Here is a 21,413-nt window from a genome sequence, read left to right as displayed (position 1 = left end):
GTAATGTAAAACCAATCAAATCTTGGTCAAAATATAACTTTCCTAAAATCTTATTTGGGTTAAATAAAGTAGTAGGAATCGTATCAAGGTTTTCGTACATATAAAGAACCCTAAAATCCGAGTTATAACGAAGAAGTTATGACCAACCAAAGATTCTCGGCAAAACCGGCAACAACGATTAAACGAAAAACGCAAAGTTTCAATACAATAGTTTTTAGCCTTACGTATGTAAATGAAAGTTATAGATAACCTCAAACCGTGAGCGTACATAAAAAGAACGTCCAAATCTGACTTCGGATGAGGAAGTTATGAATTTTTAAAGAAATTCCTTAATCACGTCATTTTAATAAATAAATAATAAAAATAATTTCGGAATTTGCCAACGGAATCTAAACAAAAGTTGTAGATCTTAGTCTCACCTTCGCGTGGATATAAAGAACGTCAAAAACGGAGTTCGTATGAAGGAGATATGAATTTTAGAAGTTTATTTAAAATAAATATAAATTTAATTATAAACTCCCGGTATTATCCGAAGGGGAGTCAGCGGATAGGACCGGAGTACGCCCTGCGTACCTTCGTACGCCCCGCGTACTCAGATCAAGGGCCTCGGATCGTCCACGTCCCCCTATGCGAAGCTTCCGACCCGCCCCATCCGACCCGCCCCGTCCGACCCGTCCCATCCGATCCGTCCCATCCGAAGCCGAGGTAGTCGAGGACTCGCTCATGCATGACGTACGCGTACGCGCTGCGTACGAGCGTATGCCCCGCGTACGAGGCTTCTCAGACCCCCTATAAATAGAATTCGAGGCTTTCCGAAAAAAATGCTCATTTCTCTCCTTTCTCTCACGATCTTGCCTCGATTTCCGTGCCCGTTCAAACCCGAAGCTATGGTCTTTTTGCTCAAGTCCCGAGGGTCGCTTTTACTCCCGAGATTCCCGAGAATCCCGAGAGAAATCCGTTTCGCGAGACGAAACTCTGCCCGGTTTTCCATCTCGCTATCTTCAAACTTTCAAGTGAGTTCATACCCCCTTAAACCAACCTTTGAAATGATTTTAAATGTTTAAATACTTTATGGAGGGGGGGATACAAGTTAAATACTTATAGTTATTGCTTCAATCGCATGTGATTGCACTAATCACATGTGATTAATAACTAGGAAACCAATGATTTTATCACTGTTCAAACTGTTTATCAAACTGTTTTACTTCAAAATGTTTTACAAACTCTTTTACTTATCAAATGCTTTTAATTTAAACTTTGTTTTACTACTTATAAATTGCATGCCCATATATGTATAGATGTATAAATAATGTTTAAAGGGCTTAGGAAAGCCACCTGCCCTATTTCCTTTTCCTCGATTTGGATGTGGTCTGGTGGAATTTCGGGTGACCATCCGAAGGTCGTTTCAATATTAATTATATACCAAATATACATATATAGACATAAAAGTACTTCCATATTCATACGTACTAGACACACCATTAGTAAGTTAACATCGGGGTAACACAGGATCACACTATTACAACTGCTAGATCAATGAGTCAGTTCATTCATGAGAACATATACAACTATACTATGAGAACATATACAACTATACTAGAACGAGAAACATTACCCTTACATTAATACGTTAACAATTGTGATCCACTGTATCGGAGCATGCCTTAAATGTCATGGCCCGAGTTGCAGCCAGAATTCTCTTGGAGGGAGAGCGTTGAGTTTGCGTATAGATCTATACTGGATTGACTATCCTACACCTTGCTGCTAGCTACAGCCAGACCCGCAGGTCTGCGGGTGCCAAACGTCATTCCGTTATTATGACCGTTCTTTATGTCATTGTTATAAGTCGATAGTATGGTGCAATTATCACATTTTACCTTAATATAAATCCGGTTTCAGGTAGTTAGTACAACAGTGGTTCCTATAATACAAAACCACAGTACTACGATGATTTACCCATTACATATTTTTAGTGATAACCTCACTTAAACATTAATGTACAAACTATATTTTGCTAAATGATAGTTACACTTGGGAAATTACACACTTTTACAACAAACAAGCATACAAAACATTTAAGCCTTGGTAGAAGGCTACTTTAATAGAAAATATAGGTTTTTCTGAGAGATTCAAACTTTTGCAAACACTTACATACAATTTACAACTTATACTTACGACAGGTTCAAACGTTTTGATAACAAACATCGACACTAAAATACTTATGAACTCACCAGCTTAATGCTGATAAACTCTTTCAAAAATAACTTGTATTCTCAGGTCATCAGTAGACAGGTACCGATGCCAGCTTTTGAGAAGATGGAACGCATTCAAGACTCATCATATTATTTTGATTCACATTATATTTTTGGTGTCTAAAACTGTACAGAACACGCTTGTATTAAAATTATATATTTAATGCAATGGATGATGTTGTTTGCTTATTTACATTTACTGTGTTGTGATACTTTACATGACGTCCTCCGCCCCAGAACGTTTCCACCGTTCTTGGTTTTGGGGTGTGACATAAACTCATATATAGGGTCCTTTGGAACCCTAAACACAAGTGCCTTGTCCCACATTAGCTTAGATGCAATCCTTAGGGCTTAAAACACTTATATAAAGTGTTTATTATGTCTAGGATGTCTTAACATTATCAATTAGTGATTTGAGACTAATTGAGTGCATATATGTGTGATTATATGTTCATTAGGATCGTAGTGTGTGTACAAGTCCTCACTTGACGCCTAACAATCCTGCACCGTCCAGTTCATCTAAACTACCAACTACAGGTGAGTTCATACCCCTTAATCAATGTTTTAAATGATTTTAAACGTTTTAATGGGGGGGGGGGGGGAATACAAGTAGAAAACAACATGTTATTAAATCAATCTTATGTATTTTGTAACTGTGTTTTCACTCAGTAGATTTCACATATTTCAAAAGGTGACACATGAAGTGGTTTTCTATCTTAAAATACCTTGATAACAAAAGTATTAGTTTTGAAATGTTTATTAAAATGACATCAAGTCATTCTTAATTATTGTTCAAAACTCCTAGATATCTTGCAAAACCATTATTTTACCTTCTTGAATCAAACTATACTTATGTGCATATGTTTATTTATATGTTAGAGACTATAGCTTTCATCCTTCGTTCAGTTTCCCACACCCTGGTGTATCGAGGGTGCATAAATTTACTTGAACAATCACTTACTTTCCAGTTAATTATCATAGGGATAGTTAGAAGAAACAAAACATTATTACTACTACAAGGAATCACACAAGAGTCAGTTCATTCATGAGTCTATACCAATACCTTACATGATACATGAGTACACGTACTTAGGAATACATGATACATGAATATGTTTACATATACTTACTTGTTACATGAACACAATTACATGAATACCATATAGGAACACTTCTACATAGGTGGATTAGCCTATATTCACTTACCTGGATACTTGTACATAGAACTACAAGGATGATTTATTAGTACTTTCTTTGTAAATTATATTTCCTATCCCGGTTCAATGGGATAGCTCGGCGGGACTTACCATTCCGAACCCCACTGATTAGCACCAGTGGTCGATGACCATCTACGGAGGTCTAAGGTTACTACTTATACTAGGTAGATCGATAAACGGGGCTAACCCCTCCACCCACCTGCTGCTGCTACAGAGGACAAGTGAACAATCTTCGATTGTTCATTAGGTTATACCTTTCGCTTATTGCGATGTTGTGTTACTCCTAGTACCCAGCGATGACACTTACATTAATACTTATTCTGGACAATCTTCGGATGTTCATTAGGTTATACCTTTCGCTTATTGCGATGTTGTGTTACTCCTAGTACCCAGCGATGACACTTACATTAATACTTGTTCTGGACAATCTTCGGATGTTCATTAGGTTATACCTTTCGCTTATTGCGATGTTGTGTTCCTCCTAGTACCCAGCGACGACACTTACATTAATACTTGTTCTGGACAATCTTCGGATGTTCATTAGGTTACATATTTCGCTTAATGCGATGTTGTGTTAGTCCTAGTACCCAGTGACAACACTTACAGTAGTACATTTTCCTGTTTACTTTATTTTGTGATACTTTCACATAAACGATGAGTTAGACTAAGTACTTTAGTACTAATCAATTGAAGGAAAAACTTTCATTTTACTTACAAAACATTCGGGTCTTGGTAGAAGACTACATTTTCATAACAAAACATTTTCATTAAAGGTTTACATGTCCTTCATAATAAATTTTCATAAGCCTGACAATGACACCTTAATTACTTATGAATTCACCAGCTTTAAAGCTGATACTCGCTTTCAAAATAACTTGTATTCTCAGGTCATCAGTTAGACAGGTGCGATGGCCAGTTTTTTGAGAAGATGGAGCACAGACAAGACTCGCCTTATTTTGATTATTCATTTTATTGTTGTACATTATGAAATAACACACATGTATTAAAACTCTACTTATAATGCAATGGATGATGTTGTTGCTTGTTTATTATACTACACTGTTGTGATACTGTACATGACGTCCTCCACCCCTGAACATTTCCGCCGTTCGTGGTTTTGGGGTGTGACAAAACTTCCCAACCATCTTCAATACTAACATATGATTATGTACAGAAAAAACATGCTTTATATATATTTCTTTTTGCACCTCAAAAAATAATTTATTTGTATAAACTTTTGATGCTTGCAGTTCTATTTCTTGAGGTGTTTGCATTTTATATGATGCTTTCTTTGATGCCTTATCAAGCTCTCGTTGAGTATTCCTTTGCTTTTGAATGGCAGTGTCGTAATTCATCATGAAATTCAAAAGTAAGTTCCCACTTTCTGAATATGTATTAAAGAATGAATTCATACTCTCTGACCTCGATGTAGTCTTCATCAAACCACACATTGGAATATCACTAAAATACCTAGGTATCCATGAATCACATATTGTAAACATGTCTTTAAACCATCTTGTGTCTTCAAGATTGAATTCCTTCATAAGCAAACCCCACTTCACCTCAAAAACATCAGGTTTCATATTAATGTCCCAAACAAGCTTCGTAAACCTTTTTCTAAAGTCTGTGTTTGTAAATAAATCATCTGATATCTGTATTAAAACAAAAATACTCATAAATGAATAAATAATAATAAGTAAAATAACAATCAATATTCATAAATGAATATACTAATAAGTAATATATTTGAAATATATTAAAATAATACATTTTTTTTCAACTTTTTCATTATATGCCACATACATAATCAGTGCTTTGAATTATGAAACACATTCTCAACAGCTTGTTTTATTGCAACATCTTGATCAGTTAAAACAAGTTTTGGTTCTTTCCCATGATTTTTAAGAAATGCTTTAAGCAACCAAGAGTAAGACTCAATGCTTTCATTGCTTAGCAACCCAAATCCAACAGTAACTGATTTTTTATGATGGTCAATAGCAGTAAACGGAACAAAAACCATTCGATACCTAACACACAAAAAAAATGTTCATTAAAGTCAATTTTTGATTTATTAATAAGTGAATATAAAAATATTCATATATGAATAAGCTATAAATAAAAGTAGATAAAGTAACTTACTTGTTTGTTCAGAAAGTCGCATCAAACGAGATAACATCACTAAATTCAGCATAATATGCCTTCTCCATTTCATCAGCCCAAAACATACAGTCCAAAACATACAGTCCAAAACATTATCTTGACAATTAAACTCAAATGAGTAATTTGGATAGTGAGCTCGACGGTCAATCATTGTGTTTACTATCATTTGGGCATCTTTATAACCAATAACCCTGTTGATATCTCTCCTTAAATTTTTATAGTCAACTACTTTAGGCTTTACAAACTCATACCCACCTCTCAGACTTGCCCTTAACTTATGAGCCATAGTTGGACCTATTTTTGATGTGGAAGCACGCACAATAAACTCTTTTTCTGAATATGACATTTGTCTCGCCTTTTTTAAATCGCTTCTCTTCTCAAGTGGACGGTTGTGAAGTTCATCAAACTGAAAAACTTTATAATCTGGAGTTCCATACACAGATTCAAATATAATCTTTGCTTGACAACCAATAGCTCTTGAATTTGAATTTCGTTTCCTCCTAACACCACTTGTACCTAATGTGTCACAAGATTTCCTTTTCTGTTTACCACCACGATTACATATAACATGTTTCTTCTTTATAATCTTGTTATCAAACCTTGACTGTGTGCTCAGTCTAACATCAAAACCACCAATTTCAGCATACTCATAATACATTTTGATAGCCAACTTTAATGATTTAAAGATTAAACCCTTAAATGGAATAAGTTGAACAGGTACATCTGGCTTATAGACATGTTCTCCAATTATATCATCAAAATATTGTGCATCATGTACTGAACTTGAAGATTCACCACCTAAAATAATAATGCATGAATAAAACAATAATATATATGCATACATAAAACTCATATAAATAAAACAAAAAACATTCATATATGAATAAAACATTCATATATAAATACATAAAATTCATGAGGATTCAAAATATATAAAATAAAACATAACTTATTCATATATGAATAAAAAATAATAAATTCGAAATTACAATTAACACACATTTATTCATATATAAATAAGACAACAATTTATTCATTTTAACATATTCATATGTAAATAAAACATAACTTATTCATATATGAATAAAACGATAACAATAATAAATTCGAAATTACAATTATCACATGTTTATTCATATATGAATAAGACAACAATTTATTCATATTAACATATTCATATGTAAATAAATGATAATCAACAAAATTAAAAACAACAAAATAATTCAATAACTGATACCTTCAAAAAATGAGTTTTCAACATCTTCTTCTTCACTCTCACTCATAGAAGAATACAAATCACCATCAATAACACTAGAATTCGACATAATACACCAAATGATCTATATAAATAAACAAAAACAATCTTAATATCGAATATATTGAATATATCTCACAAAAAAAGTCGTAAAGATGAAAACCTGGTTAACTTCGAATATATCTCACCTCAACGTACAAAATATCTGAAAGAAACTTAAATCATATATGATCATATTATGTAATTAAGCAATCTCTCTCAGTACAGAACGTAAAAACTACAATGATATAACTGATGAAATAAATATCTCAAACTACTTAACAAAAATCCGATGAAATAACTCCAATACATATTCGAAACTTGATAATCTTGATAATGAACTCCGATGAAAAAACTCCAAAAGGAATATAATAAGCGTAATTCCAAATAAATTATAAAAAGCAATAATCTTGATAATGAACTCCGATCTATCCGATTCAAACGATATACATACCTAATCAAATCGGAAACTGAAAACGAAGTAGAAAACTGAAACAGAGATGCGAAACTTCACGATTAATGGAATGAAAATGTATAATTGCTAACGAGTTATATAAATAACTCCGATCTATTAGATTCAAACGATATACATATCTGATCAAATCGGAAGCTGAAAACGAAGTAGAAAACTGAAACACAGATGCGAAACTTCACGATTAATGGAATGAAAATGTACAATTGCTAACGAGTTATATAAGGAAAATAATATTGATATTGAATTCCTCATATCCGATTCAAACGAGATAAAAATATCATCAAATTGGAAACTGATAACATGAACATGTAAGTTCTATGTAAAAAAGTTGCTAATTTACAAAGATACCCTTAATGAAAATGGACGTGCGTATTTTTTTTTAATTTGAACATGTTAGATAAATGATTGGCTGAGAATGATTCCCTAATTCTCAACCTTTTTTATTTTCTCAGTTGAACCTACCTCTCTCTCTCTCTCTCTCTCTCTATATATATATATATATATATATATATATATATATATATATATATGTATATATATATATATATATATATATATATATATATATATATATATATATATATATATATATATAGTAGTTTATAACCCGTGGAAACCACAGTTATAAAACTAATTAAACTTTCATAATAAAACCTTAAAATCATTAATCAATTATTTTAAATAAATTATTAATTAAGAAATATTTTTTAGTTTTATAAAATTATAAGCGTTATTTAAATACGTACGTAACTTTATAATTTGTATTAATTTTATTTTATTTTTATTCTAATGTTATTTAATTTAATGTAATTAAAGTGAAAATTTTAAAATTTAAAATTTAAAATGAAGAATTAATAGGTTGTCATATGACATGATATTAATTAGGAAGCTTAATAGTGCGACACATAGCAAAAGAAGAATTAATTTATTCTTTTATTAGAATATGAATATATATATATATATATATATATATATATATATATATATATATATATATATATATATATATATATATAAGAACCTGTTCTAGAATGTTTCTGGTCTTGGGATATCAGACCTTGATTTGATCAAGTAAAGTTCATGGACTTCAAAGGTATAAAGTTTAGAACATATTGGATGTTGATAATGTTGGTTAAGTGACTTAAGCCCTTGAATTGTATTTTGGAGACAAAGGGTAAAATGAGAAAAGTTATATTTCAGACTTCTTGAAAAAATTAAATAAATTTAGTTTTGTATGTTTTAAGTCAAAAGTAATTAAATAGATTGTGGGGTTTGTCAATACATTTGTGTGCATATAAAGATCGCCGAAAAGAGACTTGGAAAGAAGAAGTTATGATTGTTTTAAGTGGAATGAAAAGGGTGAAAACTCGTCACCACGAAGTGATGAGCAGGTTACCACAATGTGGTGGTCACTACATTGTGGTAAACAGGTTACCACGCAATGGTCGCTGCGCAACCCAAACCCATGAATTTTAGGGTTTTCAACGTATTTAATGGTAAGGTTCCATATTTTAGGGTATTTTATTTGGCTTCATCACATTTAGAGTTCATTGGGAGCAGCCTTAGCCTCCTTCTTTATGATTTGAGCTCCTCTTCTCTCCTTGAACCTCTTTTGGGTGCTGATTTAATGAAGTTTGAAGATCAAGAAAGTTCTTTTGGTTGCAAGGAATGTTTTTTCAAGTTTGGATTCATCGAAGTCACTCTGTTTCTGGACTATTATGAGTATAAAGTTCATATCTTGCTCTTTAGTTCTCTAGATCTTGTCATTTGTAGTTCTTGGCACTTGTTGGTCCATTTTATGGGTGGTCTTGGAGTTGAGTGGACTCTAATATGTTTTGATCTATTTGGAATGCTTCTTGGACCTCATCGACCAGGAAAGTTATGATCTTTTGCCCACCCTTTAAGTCATGCAAGTTATCTTGGTCCTTTAGGTCATTTTGGTATATTAAAGAGTTTTGAACTTTCAACTAAGTAATCACTACCACTAAAGAGTTTTTAACTTATACTAACTTTCAATTAATTAGTTAATATAATTCAAGAGTTTTCTCATTTATAGTAGTTAATTGTCCTTATTATATGTAGTTCATATGTAGATCATATTTCTAGAGTTCGTAGAATAATATAGAGAAAAAATGACTCATAATATACAAACCTTCGTTTTAGGATTCATGTTTTATATAGAACAAGAAATAGGTAATCATGGTATTCAAAGATGTTAATTTGTATAAACTAACATATTTATTGGTGTTATTTTATATTAATGCTGTCTTCTTTTATGAAATTGTAATTCGCTGAATGTAATATATGTTGGCCCAAAAAAATTTAGTCCATATTTTTTATAACCATTTTTTTCTATAATTTCTTCATGAGTTTGCATCAGCTATTATTAATTTTATATATTAGGAATTGTTAGTCTTATTTACGAATTGTAGTTGTTCACTGACAAATCCAAATACCAAGAATAATTGCTAATTATTGGTTTAATATTGTTTGTTATATAATGTGAGAAATAAATAGATATTGACATAGTATTATATTTAGAGGTAAAAGAATAAAATTAGGTTGTATTTTTTGTATATTAAAGCCTTCATTTATTTTTATATGACGACAATCACCATTAATACAAATAATAAACGAACCTGAAAATTTTAGAAGATAAAATACAGGAACCAAAATAGGCCAAAATATCAAAATGACAATTTTGAAACCCGCTAGACAACAAGCAAAAAGAAATTTAGCAAATCACCGAGACAATTTTTCCGGTTTGTTTGATAAAAACAAAGTTTTTAAAAAATTTTCAAATAAATTTAATATTATAAAAATCAATATAATGTTTAATATTATAAAACAAGAAGTTTAAGTTGAGTTTGGATTATATTATATACAAAGAAAAAAACTAATAAAATAATTTTTTTATTGTTCCTGAATTAGTTTTATATGTGTATAATACAATTTTTATTTGGTAAATAAGGATTATATATATATAAAGTGACCAAAAAACATGATTAAAAAGGTAATTTGGAACATATTTTTAAATTATAAAATTTTAAGCCATTAGGTGTAGGCGCTTTCCAGAGGTGGAATCTTCTAGTTCTTCCTATATGACTATTTTAACTACATGATTGCGAACCTGCGCAACGCACGATATTATGTCTAGTTATGGATAAAGTTGGAAACTTTATCCATCTAAACATCATGTTGATTCGTATATGAAAGATGGAGACTTGGTTTAATGAATTAAGTTGAGAAAGATGCATTCTTGGTCCTTTTTAGACTTAAAGTCTAGATCTTGGTTGTTTGGACTATAATAATGGATAGAGTTGGAAATTTTAACATTAAGAGGCTATTAGGTAGTAGATATGATGTTATGAGCCTTGATCTTTAAGGATTAAGCTCTTAATGATGAAAAGTCATTTAGGCTGAACCATGGTGTGACCAAGGAAGGCCCACGACATGTTGGCATGACTCATCGTGACTGTTTTGTCGTTACCATCCATGGTGTGGCTAACAGCTAGCCCTGACATGGTGACCTGTTAAGTTGACTTTGATCGTTAACTTTGACAGGTTTGACTTTTGGTCAAACTTCGGTAGAATTGAGCATTTTACTAAGGATTGGTCTCGGTTTGGCATCAGGTAATTTGTGTTAGATGTGTTGTTACTGACGCTTGCTATTGAGCTTATGTTGGTTAGCTCATGTGAGTTTCCTCATTATACTCTATATTGTAATATGTATCCTAGGGTGCTAGGATGAGGTTAGATTGTTGTATGATCTTAGGCAGATAGACTTGTAGACTATTACCTGTGATGTTAAATTATCTGTTCACTCGTATTATGAAAATGTTGACATATTTGTGAAGGGCTGAGGCATCTAGTTTTGTGCGGATGGCCAATAGTGTAGGTGGTACAACTTAGGCTGAGGGCCAGAAAGCGGTGAGTTGATGACAAGTCCAACAAGGAGTGTTGTGATTCTAGACATTTACGAGGGTGATTTGATGACAAGACCAACAAGGAGTATTGTGAGTCTAGATATTCACGAGGGTCGAGTTGATGGCAAGATTAACTAAAGTGTTGTGAGCCTAGATACTCGTTGGGTTGGTACGGACTCGTTGCATGTTGTAACATCCATAAAAATCACAAGAAATTTAAACTTTTAGAATCAACCCAAATTCATAAATTGTTTACAAATCATAGTTTCAAAATATTTTCCAAACATCAGTCTCCCAAAATCATAGTAATAAAAAAGAGGACGTGTACGGTCACACCTTCGCCTTCCCGCGATCATCCGAAGTACCTGAAACCATAACCTAAAATTGTAAGCCAACGCTTAGTCAGTTCCCCCAAGTACCACCATATAAACATAATAACAAACAGCATGCATACAGAGCCTTCAACCTAACTGGAATGTCGCACCGGCCTACAGACTATATGGACCGCTCACAGAACCTTTAGCATGACTGGACCGCCTCACATGGCCTTCGGCCTATCTGGGCTATTCTTTGGGCCTTCAGCCTGATTGGTACGCCTCTTAGGCCTTCAGTCTATTCGGGCCGCCCTGGGTCTCTTAGCCTTCAGTCTATATTGGTCCGCCTCAACCCAACCACACATAAAATGTCGACATATACATCACAGATAAACATATATATATATATATATATATATATATATATATATATATATATATATATATATATATATATATAACCAGTCAACAGACAATCAGGCAAATCTATAGATCACTAAGCATATCATCATCCTATATACCAGGATACTGATCTAACAGATCATTATAACACAATCACATACTATCACATAACAGGATATCTAATCCAATGGATTGGCCTTGGTATCATCGACCCGTAAATACAATGAGGAAAACTCACCTCATAGACTAGACAAAAGCTGATGAGGTCTCGACTCCGAATCTCAGCTCTAACCGTCACCTAACCAACCAAATGACCAATCATAATCAAAATCCCAAAATACCCAAAATACCCCTAGGTCAAACTTGGTCAAAATCAAAGTCAAACTGGTCAAATCAACTGAGTCAACCCAATTGAGTCAACCCAGCCGAGTCACCACAGAGTGAGTACGTAGGGCGTACTCCAAATGTACGTTGGGCATACTCGAATGTTGACCACCATCAGGGCGGTTGACCTCGTAGGCGGTGCGTACTTCATGTACGCGAGACATACTCCCAGATGCCCAAATCATTCATTAAGAGCTTAATGGATTAAGCTTTCACGTCCATCTTTCATATCCATGGCTAAAATACCCTCAAGAGTCATAAAGTTTCCAACTTTATGACTTTGCATGTCTATTAAGTGTTAAACTCAACTTCTTAATCCATTAAGCCCTTCTAAATGATGCATGGAGCAAAACCAACCATTTGGAACCCATTTTTAAGACTCAAGACCCATCCAAAGGTCTGAAAGGATAGCTTAATGTGTCAAGAACATGATATGTTCATGAATCTCCATATTTCGGACACAAGATCCAAATGAAACTTCACCAAGTTCAGAACTTGATACTTCAAAATGGTGCCAAAAGGTGGTGTGATCCTGGATCTAAAGAGCTTTACTCCTCCAAGGTGGTCTCTCCTTCCTTCCTTCTTCTTCAAAAGCACAAAACACACACACACTCAAGCTTAGAAATGCTTCACAAGATGGATCAGGGTTGCAAAAACGTGCTAAGAGGATGGATGTTGACGAAGTGAGGGGAAATGAGGCTATAATGGGGTTTAAAATGAGCCAAACCCAAAGAATTATGGTTTGCATGTCTGGCACGTACGCCTTGCGTACTAGGGCGCACTTTCGTATGCTCAGCGTACACACGAACACATTGTGTACTCCCCAAACTCCCAAATTAAAAAAACACCACTAGGGCCTTTAATGCACGCATTCTTATACTTATAGACCAAAATGAAATATAATTCAATTGTAGGGTCAAAATCTAAAGTACCATATCATCAGGATGTTACAATTCTCCTCCACTTGATGTAGACTTTGTCCTCGATGTATGTAGTAGTGAATAACTCGGGGTAATGCTCCCTCATCTCAGCTTCCGGCTCCTAGGTCCACTTGGAGCCTCTCCAATGCAACCATTATATGTTTACCAAAGGTATCTCCTTGTTGCGCATGACCTTCATCTTTTTTTCCAAAATAGCTACCGGCTTCTCGATATACTTCAGGCGGTCATCGACCTGATTATCATCTAATGGAACCAATACCTCATTGTCCACACACACTTCCACAAATGAGAGACATGGAAAGTGTTGTGGATCTGATTGAGCTCGCTCGACAAATTCAACTTGTAAGCTACCTTTTCAGACCTGACAATCACCAAAAAAGGTCCAATAAACCGGGGACCCAATTTCCTCTCTTCCTGATGTTGGGTTTTAGTTCCAAAACAATTTCATAAACTTGAAAAATATGGCAACTGAAGACTTTAATTTTTGAAATAACATAAACATTTTATACCCACCAAGGATCTTCTTGCAAGTTATAGAAAGATTAAAATACCAACTAAAGAAAAGGTGAAGAAAGAACAACCTTTGTAGTTATGTGGGTCCTCTTGGGAGGCTTGGAAGTTGATGAAGAATGTGGAACCTTTGAGACACCAATAATGATTCAATTTGATGTAGATGTTAGTCCATAAACTCTTAAACCCTTAAGCTTTAAGTTCATAACCAATATGAACTTAACGAAGGCTTGAAGATGCAAGTAACTTCAAGTGTTCTTAACTAATTAAGAGAGAATGAGAGGGAAAGAAGAAGTTTTAGCCACTTCTTCAAGGACTGAATGAGCAAGGCATTCAAAAAACCAAACCTCTTATTTATATACATAAAGTGAAGTTATTAACCATTAGTTACTTCCACTTTAGACAAGCTGGTCCCCATGTCATAAGAGTGTCCCCCATGCTTATAAAGACATGTATACTTTTGAGAAAGCCATAACTTTATCTTCTTTTTTATGCAAATTTCAAAAAATTGTATAAAAAGAGGAATGTTAGTTTAAATTTTATAAACTCAAGGTTTATAAAATATAAACTTTGTCTTTTGAGTAAAAGACAAACGGTTTTCAACTACTCCAAAAAGTTGTGCATGACTTATTAATTCATACCATGAGAAATAATATAATGTTACTTGCTAATGAAAATTATTATTTCCATGAAACAAGTAATTTCCAAATTAATTATAAGAGTTTTATTGAATATTTATTAAAATCAATTTCTAATAAATAATCAATTGTATCAAGTTGTTGTTAGTGTGACCCACTAATATTATATGTTATTTAGCAATATCACTTTAATATGACTCTTGAGAATACTAGACCTTTCAATCTCCCACTTGTGCAAGACTCATCTTAGACTGATCTAGACAGTGGTGAGTGTCTAGCTACATTTCACTGCCCGCACGACCATATGATTTTTTTTGTGCCATTCTATGAATGCCCAACTCCCCAAAAGCTCAAAGCTACAATTGGTGTATAAGGTAAGTTTATCAGTTATCCCTTTGCTACATACATCATGTTGAGCATGAGATTCAGATGTCAATCAATCTCATTAGTTGTTCAACTTTTGGTAGGCACCTTAGATGTCTAACTCTCCACACATAAGAGGAAAAAATACCATCTTGACTACATAAGCCTCTTGCATAGTTCACACTATACCTGAAAAAGGGTTTTATAACTTCCCGTTTATGGAACAACATTTGACCATATCTAGCATAATCCTCCCTACACTTAAGTCCTACTATGTATCTCAGGTGTTAAGGATACAAAGATAGTACGTTTAATCAAGTATCATTCACGATAGCTGAAAGACCCCAACTTTCATATTTTTGAAAGACCCAAACTTTCATACTTCACAATATTATTACTCCAAAACATGCTACTTGCATATTCATAAAAGCAATATTTTACATTGATAAAGAGATTACAAACTACTGGATACAAACCGACTATTACAAAGTGTTATATATTACATAACTACCCAGGATATTGTAATTTATACAAATATAAACTGAAGTACAAAAGTACTATTACAAACTATTCTAATCTTTCAACAGTATATGAACATACTGGTTACTTATCACATGAAACTGTTAAACATTGATAGGGTAAGCGGTGACACTTAGTGAGTTCAATAATAGATACAATATAATGTTATGCCATATATATACTTCAATATGGCAGAAGCAAATAGAAACAAGGAACAACAAAGGCATATGTGAATCATGTGTTAAGCTTTTCATATCATGCGATGACTTGATTCAAAGATATACATTCAATGAGACATAACCATTTCCATACTTGATATAGATCAATATAACTTTGGCCCAAATGGCATAGAAGACATATAATTTCTGATTAACATCTTGTTAAATTTCAGGCTTATAATCCTGTCTAACCATTTGCCAATGCCATAGAATAGAAGTCATTCTCTTACGGAGACATGCTCTACATGACCAGAGGCTACGTACCAGTACCAATGTGAATCTAAGTCCTTTCACTGATCACATGGTCAAAGGTATTACTTTTTTCTATAAAAATAGCGAATAAAATAACACGGGAAAATGACTCGGAATAATAACACTGAAAAGCACATAGCACATATAACACATAACATATAACTGTTCCTATATATTGAACTCACCTTGAATTAACCAGGGGTCAAAATAGTAATTAGGTCAGCATTTCGGCTTTAAATATGACTTTCTATGTTGAAAATGGTGAGCTTAATTGAAAACCGGGCTCCGCGAAGGTAGGGCTTCAAAACCGAAAAGATAAATTTTTCGGGCTTCTCGGGCACTTCGTGGCGTATTTCGGGGGTTATAATCGATACTGGGGCTTCGGGGAATTTTAATATGAAGAAAATATGCAAAAAGGAGTAAAATATGGCAATTTTAAAAGATTACCCGGGAAGGCTCGCAGCCCTCCTTTTATAGCGCCGAGGTTCGGATGAAGCTGGCAGAAGGGACTCGTAGCTCATACGTGGCTTCGTATGCGAAGGGCAAGTGGCAAGTCATGTGTGAGGCGTCTTAGACGTCGCTTAGGACGCCAAAAAGCGCGTCGGATTCTCATTGGGCCGCGCTTCGGACTCGTCATCAGGGGGTGGCTGCTTCGTGGCCGATTTCGGACCACTCATGCGAGATTCCTCGGAAATTGAGCCTCGAACTTCAAAAATCCATAACTTTGACATACGAGCTCCGTTTTTAATGTTCTTTATATGCACGCGTAGGCGGGAATATATTCTACAACTTTCGTTTAGACTTCGTCGGCTAATTTTGAATTTATTTTTGATATTATTATTTTTAACAGACCGGGACTGGAAAATCCGTTAAAAATTCATAACTTATTCATCCGAAATCCGTTTTCGTCAGACTTTTTACCGTTGTACTATCAATGACGAGACCTTAGATTCTCGTTTAGGTTGTGTTGGCTAAAAATCACTCGATCTAAAATTCGAGTTTTTAGCTGTCTACAACTGTTCCGAAACTTAGAAAAATCATAACTTCCTCATATGAAGCCATATTTTAGCGTTCTTTTTATCGAACTTCTCGGTTTAACGAATTTTACGACTTTCATTTAGACCACTAAGGCTAAAAATTATTTTATCAAAAACTCACTTTTTACGTCATTCGGTGTCGTGTCGGTTTTGTCGCGAATCTTCGATTGATCATAACTTCTTCGTTTTAACTCGGATTTCGACGAGGTTTTCGCCTACAAGTTTCTAACGAGATTATTTACAACTTTTAATAATAAAATTTTACTTATTTCAAATTTTATATTTTCGCTAAATTTCACTATTTGACTTTTAATTGGAATCTCATAAGACTTCCAATATTTTCTGAGTGATTCTAAACATAGTTTTATTTTATTTCTAGTAAAACTATCTGTTAGAACTCAACACTCAATTTCACATAGTATTTCACAATTTTATTCATTACAAAACACGATTTCAAAACATGTATGTTACAATTGCGATCCATGAGATGATCTTGATACGGGTCAGTTCAATACTAGTTCTCTGACAAGTACCTATGAAACTTGGTTACAACCACTTACCTACTTTCATCTAGTGAGAGTTAACCAATCCAATTCATATTAATCTTACTTCATAATTGATCCCACAATTATAACCGACTATGAACTTTTAGAATAATAATCTTATTCACAGATTAAACATGTTAATACAGAACCCAACAAGTATTAATGTGATTACTATATCCCAATATATCATAACAATATCTAATAGTTGTTGTTATAATACTCCAATATCCAAATACTAAATCCAAATCAAAAATCCATTTCTAGAATAATAAAGTCTTATAGCTAAAGTGTGACCAATCATACATAGCTCAAAAGAATGACTTTATCAATGGGTCTGTCAACTTCTAAAGTAGTGTATTCTTATTTTGTAGTAGTCCGTGTCATTATTTTTTGCTTGGACCTCATTCCAACAAAAGTTACCTTTCATTCCATAATGATGTCAAAATCCAATCATAATTCATAATTATTTATATTTATTTAGAAATTAACATCATGTGTAGCTATTTCCTTAAAGATCATTTCTAAACAGATTGTCTCATATACATTCTCTTAGTTCTTCTAAAGTACTCTTAAAATGTTTTCTTAGTCATCCAGTGACTTAACCATGTATTCAATTACCATCCTATGATATGCTTACAACATGATCACATACTATGTCCTGTGCATAATATGGCATAAATGATGAATTCATTTTCCAAGTAAATAGAATATAAATCATTTCATCTAGTTCAAGCTTATGAGCTATGTACTTTTGAGGCTAGCTCAAAATGATGCCATATGACAATGCCAAGAATTCTTCAAAAGAATATTGTGTCTTGATCCCTTTTAAACTATTTCCAATATGTATAAGGACATGAAACTTTTAACATTCATTTTATTTATCCCTTATAGATTTTACATTCCAAGAATGTATCCTTTCCTTCCTAAGTCTTTCACTTTAGAAACACTTTCCAAGTCAAGGTGAAAATGCCCTTGCTTAGTCAGAATGTGATTTCAAATGATTAAGTATGTCTCATTCATACAAGATTAGTAGTTTCACTACGCTCCCACTAGTTCTTATAAACACACATGTTTTATTTATTTTGATATAAAAACATACCTTGTGGTTTTATATTAAAATGATGATTGCAACATTGAGATGTTTGCTTCATATCCACAAATGGATATCAAGCTCTATACATTTTGTTAGGATAACACGGATTAAGAAAACCTCCAGGCTAATCTATATAGATATCTTCTAGTAGATGTCTATTAAGAAAACTGGTATTTCTTGAAATCTATTTGCTATATCTCATATTAAGAAGATGAATTTATAGCAAATAATATCCTTGCTGATCTGATCATAGCTACCTGTGAAAAAGGTTTGATCACAGTCACTGTAATGAGTATGATGAGGACCATAGTCAATAACATGAGTATGAGAAAATCCTTTTACTACAAATCTTGCTTTAAATGTGTATTGTTATCCATGTAATTTATTCTTACTAGATGAATTATTTACTCCTTGTAGCCTTGCTATAGGGACAACTTTTAATCAAGCCCATACTTGATTCTCATACATGTATTACATCTCATGTTTATTACTCTAAGTCATTTATCAGATTCGAGATCTAACATAGCATCTTGGTGCTTGATGGATTTTCCAAAAACCATCAATAATATATTCCACATTTCACAAGTCATAGATGATTTATACCATTAATGCGAATAATTTGTTTTTGTGAATAGCTATTATTCAAGTTTAACAATCCTTGTTAAAACTAGTGCCAACTATTACTACATAAGGTTATGGTCCTTGAGCTGCTTCAAGTTCTATGTACCTCCCACTTGCTTTGTCATTAGAAGCATGCTTTCTACTAAGTTAGCTTTAACAAGAATAAAAGAACCTATTCTTGGTGGGTTTGCATATAACAATCTAAGCCACATTTAGAGTATTATAAAAATATGTGTTTAGTAGATTTTGGGTTTAGAAGGTTTAGTCCAACATCGTACTCAAATCCATAAAAGATTAAGTAATATGAGGATGGAGCCTTTCCATACTAAATCTTATAAAGTGTTTAATCTACTTATTATTTGGTATTTGTATTCAAGATACAATTAATATTGATTGAAGTATTATCCCAAAAAGATTAATGGAGGCTATATCTACCGATTAGAAAGTAAATCATACCAAGTAAGATTTAATTCATCATTTATTATCATTAAGGCCTTAGATGGTTCTTACTGGTTTGCATCTTAACTTTTGTAACGTTCAACAAAGATTTCACAATTAAGCTTTACCACGTAAAATATAATTAAAACTATTATAGTTGTTAATAAACTTTATTTGGTATCTTTTGCTTAATCTCAGACATTCATTAGAAAGGAAGTCATACACCAAGTGTATAGTTCCTTAATTATTTTCTCTACACCTTAATGAAAATATCCTTAGGAATCCTTTACATATAAATAAGGTTCGCATATGTCAAATTAATTACATTATTTGCCTTCAAAGATCACTTTCTTGAAGTTGGAATATGTGAATGCCATTTATATAACAAAGATAACAATGTCAAAGATGAGTTTGATTTAAAACAAGTTTAAGTCAAAAGTGCTTGTATATAGAACTTAATTTTGTTTACAAAAATGTTGATATTTACTTTACAATTCTATTAAGAGATAAAGTCTCATAAATAGAAGTTAATCATTTCAAAATATGAATATTATCATTATGAAAAACAATTAAGTAAATTATCAACATTTGAATAAAATAACTGAGACATAAATTTAGACATTCTAAATTAAAACATACATTTTTCCGAAACAAATATTGTTTTATATTACAAGTAATTTATGTTCTAAGCATAAATAATAAACTAAACTCCTAGAGTGTAGTTCCAACTTTATTATGCTCACCTTGGTTACTCTTCAATAAATATTTGCAAGCCATTTACAAATATTAGATTAATATTTAAGTACCAAGTACCTAAGTGTTACATCAAAAACATGAGTTCTATCTAGTAGATACTTAGAATTACTAGTCTCTTCCAGACTTTCTTTCCAAATAAAAGGAGTAAATCCTCTTCCACTATCCAGTTTCTTCACAAAAGAAACAAGATCCATCTATGTGGGCTTTAGTAGATTTCTTGGGCTTAAAGGTGTTCAGTCCATAAAACATGGGCCTCTTCGATCACACTAGGTTACTCTTTAGCATTGCATTATTCCAATGTTTAAACTAGCTTTAAATAAAACATCATTGTATATATTGGAATATTGCTAACCTGTTATATCATCAGATAAATGTTTAAATTATCTAAGACTTCCTAGAATTCATGAATAACTATTCCTAGGTATCATGTTCAGGTTCAGGTTCATTACTCAAAGCAAATAGTTTAGGACTAGGACCATTAAGTGTATACAATTTCATATCTCTTACGAGATTGTCTCTGAAGACATGAACCCATTAATTGAAGTTGTATCTAGTGAATGTTATTGTTTCATTAAGTCTTAAAGGAAATAACAATTCATGATAATGAGAATGGATTATATAACTACAAAATTTTAACAAAATTCATTTAGTATTTTCGATATTTAATCTTTAATAATTAATACCCTTTTAGTTTCCAAAAAAATTAATTATCAAAGTCTAGGATCTAAGTTTCAAAACAAATAAATGGTTAGGTATCCTGTATCCCATCTATTTGAATTCAACTCGATAGATATCGATTATATCTTACAATATAATTCCTAGATTTATGGGATTGCTAATAACAAATTTAATTAGACATGTTTGATCCCATATATGCCTTGAAACTCTCTTGCTTAGGTATCCTTTATCACAAAAGATTTCTAATCAAATCGTCCAATTTGACAAACTTGTGTAATCGACCTATAACTTGGTTATAGAAATTGTGAAGACACCCTGACCATCAAAAGACAACACTAAGCGGTTAGGTATCCTTTATCTACAAAAGACGTACGAGTGTT

At 32.8% G+C, this 21,413-nt stretch overlaps 1 protein-coding gene across 1 annotated transcript in view; it reads right to left on the bottom strand.

Annotated features, from left to right (window-relative positions):
• Positions 1-21,413, bottom strand: part of LOC145065928 (protein FAR1-RELATED SEQUENCE 7-like) — a 61,631-nt gene that overhangs the window by 20,643 nt on the left and 19,575 nt on the right. Inside the window, exons 2-5 of the mRNA XM_079013048.1 lie at positions 6,867-6,969; positions 5,881-6,427; positions 5,301-5,496; positions 4,705-5,121 (exon numbers count right to left, since the gene is read on the bottom strand). Of these exons, the coding sequence (XP_078869174.1) occupies positions 4,705-5,121; positions 5,301-5,496; positions 5,881-6,427; positions 6,867-6,969 (1,263 nt within the window). The remainder of the gene's footprint in view (positions 1-4,704; positions 5,122-5,300; positions 5,497-5,880; positions 6,428-6,866; positions 6,970-21,413) is intronic.

The sequence above is a fragment of the Lactuca serriola genome, chromosome 1 (assembly GCF_051521515.1).
Source record: "Lactuca serriola cultivar US96UC23 chromosome 1, Lser_US96UC23_V15, whole genome shotgun sequence".
Classification (NCBI taxonomy): Eukaryota; Viridiplantae; Streptophyta; class Magnoliopsida; order Asterales; family Asteraceae; genus Lactuca; species Lactuca serriola.
The sequence above is the reverse complement of the archived record's forward strand: the minus strand, read 5'-3'. Positions and strand labels throughout refer to the sequence as shown.